The sequence below is a fragment of the Portunus trituberculatus genome, chromosome 32, assembly GCF_017591435.1.
Source record: "Portunus trituberculatus isolate SZX2019 chromosome 32, ASM1759143v1, whole genome shotgun sequence".
NCBI classification, from domain to species: domain Eukaryota; kingdom Metazoa; phylum Arthropoda; class Malacostraca; order Decapoda; family Portunidae; genus Portunus; species Portunus trituberculatus.
In genome coordinates, this window is record NC_059286.1 from 272501 (window position 1) to 282500 (window position 10000).

The 10000-nt window shown below is 46.4% G+C and overlaps 1 protein-coding gene across 1 annotated transcript in view; it reads left to right on the forward strand.

The window, feature by feature from the left end:
- The window catches only part of LOC123511826 (inter-alpha-trypsin inhibitor heavy chain H1-like), a 175506-nt gene that overhangs the window by 140186 nt on the left and 25320 nt on the right, over nt 1-10000 (forward strand). The window contains exons 11-14 of the mRNA XM_045267873.1: nt 1-180; nt 7853-7996; nt 9123-9269; nt 9360-9542. The exon at nt 1-180 is cut by the window's left edge and continues 25 nt beyond it. Of these exons, the coding sequence (XP_045123808.1) occupies nt 1-180; nt 7853-7996; nt 9123-9269; nt 9360-9542 (654 nt within the window). The remainder of the gene's footprint in view (nt 181-7852; nt 7997-9122; nt 9270-9359; nt 9543-10000) is intronic.

A 10000-nucleotide genomic window follows, 5' to 3' on the forward strand; every position in this document is an offset into this window, starting at 1 on the left:
AGCGGGGGATCGATTCGATACCTGCAGTACGGGCCAGCGACCACTGACCAGATCACGGCTTTCTATAAAGAAATCGGCCAGCCTCTCATGGCCGACGTGGCGATCAGTTATCCCGACGAGGAGGTGGAGGAAGGCAACGTGGTGAAATCTGGCATGTCTAACTACTACGCGGGGAGAGAGGTGAGAGAGAGAGAGAGAGAGAGAGAGAGAGAGAGAGAGAGAGAGAGAGAGAGAGAGAGAGAGAGAGAGAGAGAGAGAGATTGGCCAATGTATAGTATAACTATAATGTAATATATAATTGGTCATGCATGTTTTCATAGTACAGTCAAGATATATTAAGCTGTAACTTTTAGTTTTATATGAACCTTTATGTACATTATATGATGAGCGCAATTGTTTAAGCCTAATTAAAAGATCCGAAAATACAAAGACATATGGGATATATACATATATGAATATTTTGAGAGGACGGCGTTGAGTATGCATGTGTTGTTGAAGTCTATAACAACTTGAGCATTATTCTTTTTTGAAAGAAGCTTTTGTATTTTTCGCACAAGGGTGCGTTTGTCTGGATGTAGATTGTGGAGGAGTGAGCCCAAATCCATGTTGGTCTCGAGACATCTTTTAGTTCTGTCTGGACCATCTTCAGAAGAGTGAGGAAACTGGGTTGCTGCTGGAGTCTTCGTGGGCAGGAAACCCACACGGGCTCTTGAGATAGTCTTTTGTCACTGCCATGGACGCGTCCAACCCCCAAGGTCAGGTTCCCCGGGATTGGCGGTTGGGGAAAAGTGAGTGAAAGTAGTCAGAGTTTAAGTGTTTTATACATTCATTAAGGTGTGGATGGATCAAGAAGTACTCCGTAAAGCAGAGGGACCTACAGCTTAACGTGGACTCCGAACCACGAGACAGTGTGAGAAGGCGAGCGGAACGGAGGGGATTGTCAGAGATGGAAAGTTGCATAGGAATGTAAAAGTTATAGTTATAGTTTGAGGTAGAGAGTGAAACATCGGAACGGAGTGTATTGTGGGAGTGTAAAGGGGTAAAAGTAGTGACAGTGGAAGATTACCTCTGGAAAGCAGAGGGATCATTTTGTTGTTGTGGCTTCATCCGAACCACAGTGAAATGTGGAATAGTTGAGGGATAGGAAGGGGAACGGAGGTGGTCTTAGAGGTGATAGTTCTGCAGCAGAAAGGTGGAAGAAGACCTTTGTATAGCAAAGGGGTCATGGATTTATCGTGGATCCATCCGCACCACGCAGGAAAGTAGTTAGGATTGAGAAAAAAAAAAAAAGGACACAGTTCGACTGCTGTGGGGTGGGGCGGCAGCCTTACCTGGCGCTTTCGAGGGAGGCAGCAGTCCATCAGGTCCCAGCTCCGGTCACACCGTCACACCACTGCTGCTGTGTACTTCCCTTTGCAGGGCGCCGCACACAGATGGTTTGCCCCCCGCAGCAGTGACCCCTGATACTTGATTCCCGATGTTGGTCACATACGTACGGGGCCCCAGCTAGTCACAGCCCGTCACAGGTCGAAAGGAGGAGTAGTGGCCGTCAACTCGGGGCTATCTGTGTCCAACCTGTGTCTGTGTGCTAATTAGAGGGTCTTAGGTACAAGTGTACTGTTGAAGTGTCTGGGAGTGGTCTGTCGGTACCACGATAGTGTCGCTGCGAAAAAAAAAAAAAGAAAAGGCGAGAAACGCAAGACAATACTAGACAAAACTGAACACAGTGTGGCAGCTGTGCGGTGGGGCGGCAGCCTTACCTGGCGCTTTCGAGGGAGGCAGCAGTTCATCAGGTCCCAGCTCCGGTCACACCACTGCAGCTGTGTACTTCCCTTTGGAGGGCGCAGCATGCAGATGGTTTGCCCCCCGCAGCAGTGACCCCTGTTACTTGATTCTCTATGTTGGTCTCATACGTACGGGGCCCCAGCTAGTCACAGCCCGTCACAGGTCGAAAGGAGGAGTGGTGACCGTCAACTCGGGACTATCTGTGTCCAGATTGTGCCTGTCTACTATCTAGGGGGTTCATACCTCCGTGTGTGATCCAGAAGTTTCTGGTAGTCGTCTGTTGCGAGCCTGACCAGTCTTGCTGCAGATGTCCATCTATCGCTGCTCTCTGCGTGGCCTTGCCTCGCTACCAGCGCTCGAAGCGGGCCCGTTGCTTCGCAGTCCAGCAAATAGTGGATCAGGGGTTCCTCCGAGAACTCCCCGCAGCAAAGACTATAGATAAAACAAGACTGGAAAGATTGCCATTCACCATAAAATATTCGTGTCGCCAGTAAAGATGCCAGATACCGCTAGAATAATGGATAACAGCGCCATCCATTGAGTGATCCGCAAACTAACGCCTCGGTAAACAAACAACACCACGATTTGAATAATTGCTTTGAGTTCCTTCCTCCACACACACACACACTTACACACACACACACACACACACACACACACACACGGCAAATGGGCAAGCCTCTTAATGTGTGCCCCTGTTCACCTAGCAGTAAATAGGTACGGGATGTAACTCGAGGGTTGTGGCCTCGCTTTCCCGGTGTGTGGGTGTGTTGTGGTCTCAGTCCTAGAAGATCGGTCTATGAGCTCTGAGCTCGCTCCGTAATGGGAAGACTGGCTGGGTGACACACACACGACACACACACACACACACACACACATAATGAGCTCTCAGATCACACCGTAATGGGCAACGTCTGGCTGTCTCGTCAGAGACTGCAGCAGATCAAACAGTGAACACACACACACACACACACACACACACACACACACACACACACACACACACACACGTGTGTGTTGCCTCACTAATTATAAATAGTTATCGCACATGTACAATATACATATATCTCTATGATATACTTACAACTCAAGTTGGATACAAGGGAGCTTGAACGGGGTCACAGGTGGATGAAGTAAATATGTACTGTACTAGAGTACATTATTGGTGTGTGTGTGTGTGTGTGTGTGTGTGTGTGTGTGTGTGTGTGTGTGTGTGTGTGTGTGTGTTTATTTACCTATAGTTGTGCTGTACAGCATGGCACATTATCCTGTCTCCATATCTATAGCTATGCATCTAGCTTGTCTTTAAAGATGTGTATGGTGGCTGCAGTAACCACCCTTTCACTTATTTCACTTAAGCTATTCCAGATGTCCACTGTTCTGTGTGTGTGTGTGTGTGTGTGTGTGTGTGTGTGTGTGTGTGTGTGTGTGTGTGTGTGTGTGTGTGTGTGTGTGTACTTTTCTATTTATAATGTACTTTGGTAAATTACATGTCACCTACTTAGTTAATATATTTTCAAATATATATAAATATATATATATATATATATATATATATATATATATATATATATATATATATATATATATATATATATATATATATTACAGAATATGTTTTTGCAGTTGAATTCTTTATTTTCTTTCATTTATATGGAAATACAGAACAGTGTTTGATATGCATACTTTATGTACTGAAAAGAGATAAAACAGTATGCTGAAAATATGTAATATTCCTGTGTTTTGTAACTGTTGTGTTTGGTGTTTTTTGTTGGCGTTGGGTACTGCACAGTAAGAAAGTAATATGCTTACATACTGTACCTGTTTGGTGCTCTACACATGGATTACTTCTGCATATTAATGGTAAATACAAACACAATGTTTTTGTAAGTCATATTTTTTATTTATTTGCCAATTTTGAGAGCAATGATTTTTTTTTAAGTGTTATCCAGAAATCTGGAATTCTCATGAAAGGAAAACACATATCTAAGCAAGTTTAATAAGTTCATTGGAAATTATAAACATAAACAATTACCAAAACAACAGGCCTAGATTTTAGAATGGAAGCTGTTACAAATATAGCAGAAGCAGGCAAGCATAAGCAAACAAATATCATGCAGGTTTATACTGATTTGTACAGGTCTCAACCAAATCAAGTATACTACGATCCACATGTTATACACCAGTACTTACCTGTCATGATCTTTAGGAAAGCGATGGAAGACCAAGTGTGGGTGGGTGCCCTTTGTCCTGCGACAAATAACACATGGATGCCCCACTCTAGTGTTCATTTTTGCGGATTTCTTGAGAACATGCGGCGTGTAACCTGTCACTGCTGTGGGCCCTCTTGTTTGAGTGTTGACACATGTAAACATGCAGACGGATCAACGGTGCTGATCTTGATCTTAAGCTGCAACAGCAGCGCCATCGCGTGAGTGAACCGCAAACAAGAAGAGTTACCAGTTTGCCTAGGCTACACGGTAAATTGACGCTTTCCAGTCTTGTTTATTTATATAGTCTTTGCCCGCAGTGCCTGCAGTGTTTTCCTTGGAAGTCCTCACCGAGCTACCTGACTGTGGGATAACCCAAGCGTAATCGGTGTATACTTACTCTGTCACACCTTGAGATGGAGCTCGGTAGCACCAGTGGTTCGCCATTGGTCGCTAGCGCCTGCCACTGGAGTGTGGCGGAATGCGCCTCTGCATCTCTCCGCTGCTTTCGTGTCCTCTGTGTGGTAGCCGACCGTGCTAGTTTCTTAATCTGTTGGAAGCTAAGAGGAACGTTAATTGACAGTTGGTCCTGTGTCAGTGCTCTATTGGCCTCATTGTCTGCTGCTTCATTCCCGTCAATACCTATGTGACTGGGAATCCATGCCAGTGTCACCCTTTTGCCCTCGTCTTTCAGTCGAGACAACAGGAGCCTGGTCATGGTAATAAGCCTGACGTTATCCCTGACTGGGGTGCGTCTTAGGGCCTGCAGCGATGTCATTGAATCTGTATAAACTATTATGTGTGTGTTGTTATGCTGTCTGGCGTGTAAGAGAGCGGAGGTTATACCTACAAGTTCGGTTTGCAGGGTGGAGCAATGGTCAGACGTCCTCCAGCCATGTCTCTCCTCGCCGCACACAAATGCTGCGGCTGTCCTACCTGTGTTCGGATCTACAGAGCCGTCTGTGTAATATACCCGAGCACCTACTGTACCTGTCTGGAGAAAGGTGTCATTGGCCCTGGCAAGAAGCATCTCACGCGGGCACTGTGTCTTCTTGCATGGTAGCGTAGTGGTGTGGATGGTGGCTGCTGCCACTGTTGTCCATGGTGGTGAATCCATGTAGCCCTCAATCCGTCTGTCCTCCCCCCTTCCAACCAGGTCCACGTCATGGAGCGTTAGCTGTGTGGCGCGCACCATGCTGCGCAGCCAAGTCTTCTCCGTGAAGAGCCTGTGGTCCTGTGGGAGAGTGACAAGAAGGCGCCGGCGAGCCGGGTTATTAATGGAGCTGGTAACAGTTTTGGCAACAAACGTGGCTGCAAGCTGCTCGATCCTCATTGATAAAGGAGGTAAGCCAGCCTCAGTCTGTAAGGCCAGTACATTGGTCCAGCGGGGAGCCCTGAAGATGGTTCGCAATGCATGATTATGTATTGTCTCCAGGCTCTTCTTGTTGCTATCAGCAAGGGACACTAACCCCACTGCTGCGTAGTCAATCAAGGATCGGACAGCCTGTACGTAATACAGTCGCAACACAAGGTGGGTTGCCCCTTTCCGAGTGTTGGTCATTGCTTGCATGACGCTTAGGCGCGTCTTCGTTCTTTCTTTGAGGTACTCTACCTCCTTCCTAAAGGTCAGTCTTTGGTCCACCCAAACTCCAAGGTACTGGTACGCAGGCACCCATTGTAGGCAAACGCCCTGGAGGCTGAGACTCCTATCAGGGGTAGGAGACATCACGGCCATTGCCTGTGACTTATCAGCTGAGATCTTAAGCCCCAGGTCCCTGCATGCAGTGGCTACTGCATCAAGGCCAGCCTGCGCTCTGGTAACTCTGTCTCCATGGCCGGTAGAAACGAAAGCCAGATCATCAGCATAGCTGAGGAGAGAGACGTGTCTATGGAAATGCATGCTCACAAGAGCTTCCATGAGGACATTGAAGAGCGCGTGGCTTAGGACTCCTTCCTGCGGTGTGCCGTTCTCAAATTGGTGAACGTTTGAGATTTGGCCCTGGAATTTTACTTTAGCTTTGCGGTTGGTGAGATAGTCGTGGGTCTAGCTGAGTAAGCGGCCACTGACTCCTATCATTACCAGCTTGTCGGCTATAGAGGTTGGTGAGGCCAACTCAAATGCTTTTTTTCTAAATCGAGGAAGACTACTATGGCTGGTCTGTTGTTTATCTCCGCTAGGAGAGAGGCGATGCTGTCCGCAGCGCTTCTCCTTTCTGCAAAACCATATATATATTCTCATGTGGTTCACCTAGTTTCCACTTGAGACGATTCAGAACCATTCTCTCAGCTGTTTTGGCTACACAGCTTAACAGCGAGATAGGTCTGGTCTTATTTGGTTCCTTGGGTTTCGGAATGGAGTGGATGACTGCTGTTTTCCAGCTAATCGGTAGCCTTCCTGCTCTCCAGGAGGCATTGACAAGAGCGAGCAAAGCGCTCTTCCCTGCTGATCCCATGCTTCTTAGCATGGTGTATGTTATTCTGTTCTCACCTAGGGCGGTGTCTTTGCTAGTTTTCTCAGCCCTCTACAGTTCCTGCAGCGTAAAAGGCGGGTCTGTGCGTGCTGGGCGTTCCTTAGCCACTCTGATACGTGCGAGTCGCTGAGGAAGCAGCTGTTGCTGGCGTCTCTGGGCATCTGCAGGGAGTTGCCTCGTGTCAGCTCTTTGTGTGTAGGAGAGGATAAGCCTCTCAGCCTCTTCCCTGGCGTTAGGGTGCGCAGGACTCTTTTTTTACCTCTTCCCAGTCGCGCGCTGGAGGCAATCCCAGAAACCTTTGAGTGATGTGAATTCCCGACGTCGAAAAGTTCTGCAAAGCTGCCAGATTCGCCAGATAACTTAATTTAGCACATTCAACTCGGTATGCTGGAAAAAAGATATTTCGTAATATATGTGCTATCAAACTAAGTAATAAATTATCAGGAACATCTCTAATCAGCTTCACCAAGCACAGAGAACGTAATATGGCAAAACGAGCCAAAAAATGCTTGGTTCATGGTCTCAGTTTGGGACACTTCATCACCTTGAGTGAATTACATTATTTCCAGTAAGCAAGCACATTTCATTGGTTCAAGTTAATTAATTAGCAATCAAATCCAGAAAATGTGACGAATATCAAATAAACACGATGTTTTGATGCAAAATCTTTGTATGACTTCAGTGAAAGATTGTCCGTTCCGTATGTAAACAACATCAAGCAGGTTTCTACCTGCTCTCCACCGGTTATAGGCAAACAGTTCAGGGTCTGGATGCGATGCTGACGGTCCTTTGCACCAATCTATGAAGTGCTTTGAGCAGATAGCATGGTCCTTGGTAGCTCTCCACGTCGGGCCTCGTTTACATCGTGTCTCCCATAATCTTCTTCGAGCCGCGTCTTTCTTCCTGGGAAACACAGTCCATCCTTTCACGCCTTGGTTTTTCTTTTTTGATATAGAATTGCAGTCAGCTACAGCACATGTATAAACCGGCATTCTGTTCCAGCTCTAAGAACACTCCACACTAGGGTGACCAGATTTCTGAGACAAATTCCGGGGACATTTTCAGTTCAGGGAGGTAAAAACATGTAGTGTTTTTGCACTGGAAAAACTAAAACAGGGACACTATCCGTACCATTTCTAAACCAGCAATCAAAAGTTTCTCTCGCCTTATTTACCCAAGTTGTAAAGAAAAAAATCTCTACCTGATGAAATATCTGAGATCATGAACACCCATTAGCTGTTAAAATGTGTCCGCTATACATTTCACCGTCTTCACGGAAACTAAGGCCTTCTCCTTATTCTTGACATTCTAAAAGAGTAATGATAAAAGGACATAATTATCATAATCAAAAGGAGTAGTTTTTTAACGCATCAAGTGATCTTTCAGTTACAGAAAACCGGGGACAGCAGTAGCCGGGGACAGGTCACTGAAATCGGGGACGTCTGGTCACCCTACTCCACACGAGCTTCCAAACAACCGTGGGCCTCGGGGTTGTGTGGTGTTTTGAGAGGACTCGGTGTTCCCGAGTTCAGTTAGTCTTTTCGGTTTGATATGCCTTCGGCCTCTACCAAGATTATTACAGAATGTATTCCTTTGTAATATTTATAGGAGAAACAGTGCTCTCTGTTGAACTATATGAAAAAATGTTTCAAACCAAATATGTAGTTGAGACTAGTAAAAAATGCGTGAGCATTGAAACCGCGACTGTGAGTATTAAGCTTATAATAACAGTTTTGTAGAGTGTGTATTACCAGATCATATGGATAATGTTAGGATAAACACTTGGAATTAATGTTTTGCAGTACAAAGACTCAATACCTCAAGATTTATTATGATATGAATTTTAGAATGTGTGTCTCTTGCGAGCTGGCTGGTTGTATACCGAGTCGCGTATTAAAACAGCCAGCGATCAATGGCAACCCAAGAATATCCGACATCGGGAATTGGCTGAAACCTTCACACCATTCTAAACACTTAGCCTCTTTCTCTTCTTGGGCGACCTGTCGCGCATGGTCCACTGCTTCCTTGAGAAGCTCAAGGTTGGCCTGTGAGCGTGACCTGCGGAAAATTTTCCGCAGTCTGTTCACAGACTGTAAAACCACCAGTTTTTGGTCGATGGCTTGTAACCGGTGGTGACCGGGATCGCCTTCTTGGCAGAGCTGACTAGTGCATCTGTAAAATCTCAGTCAAACTGTTCGAGATCGTCTGGGTGTTTGTAGTTCCTCCACCATGTGGCCATCTCTCTACGAAAGGTGGCCCAATTCGCCTTCCTGAAGCACCACCTAGGTACCTCAGGTGTTGTGTGTGGTGTTGTTAAGTCTAGGATGGTAACCACCGTAAAGTGGTCACTAATAAGAGTCGGGTGTACAGACCAGTCAGCTCTTTCTGCTAGGGCAACTGAAGCAATGGTAAGGTTCATGGGATTGCTGTGCAGGTGTGTCGGCTCACCTGTGTTAAGCAATCTGGTTCCTGGGAGGTCCTCCAGTAACATTGCATGATGGCGTTCTGCGTTATTGGTCGGACTTCTGGAGTAGAGGATCTCATGGTGAGCATTGAAGTCCCCTCCAATGAGGACTTCCTCCTCCTCCGCCAGGCTGAGTAATTCACTGAGGTCAAGCTCTGCCTACCCTGGTTTGTACATGTTATAAACATGTAGCTCTGTACCGTCAGGGAAGAGCGTGACAGCTTGGACCTCAACGTCCTCTCCACAGTGTATGGGATGCTCAATCACCCTGTGTGGAATGCTGTCTTTCACAAGAATCAGGCAGCCCCTCGTTGCACCTCTCTCACCGACAAGGAGGTGGTGTGCAGTGAAGCCAGGAAACTTGACCTGGTCTGGATTCGTAACTAGTGTCTCCTGTAGTAGACATACACTATTCTAGTCCTCTATTAGCACAGCATGAAGCAAGTTTCTGTTGCTCCTGAGGCTGAAGATGTTCCATTGCAGGAGCTTCAACTTCCTCTCCTGGACCATTTCTTCGTCTACTCGGTGTCGCTGTCGTTGGCCTGGGTCACGCTCCCTAGGGTCGTGAAGAACCTGCTGCAGTTCCCCATGACACCGGCCAGTGCCCTGCCGGTGGTCTCGTCTTTTTTTTTTTTTTTTTTTTACGTAGGGAAGAGGGCCAGCCAAGGGCAAAAAAAAGAAAGTTTTAAAAAGGCCCACTTGAGTGCTGGCTCTCTAAAAAGTGAAAAAAGTGCCAAAACCGTCAGCCAGAATTAGGGGAGCAAATGCCACTTAAAAGAAGACAAGTTGTAGGAATTCGGAAATACAGATGCAGGGAGGAAGTTCCAGAGTTTACCAGTGAAAGGGATGAATGATTGAGCGTACTGGTTAACTCTTGCATTAGAGAGTTGGACAGAATAGAGATGAGAGGAAGAAGAAAGCCTTGTGCAGCGTGGCCGCAGGAGGAGGGGAGGCATGCAGTTAGCAAGATCAGTAGAACAGTTACCATGAAAATAGCGATAAAATATAGAAAGGGATGCAACATTTCGGCGGTGAGAAAGAGACTGAAGACAGTTAGAGAGGAGGGAGTT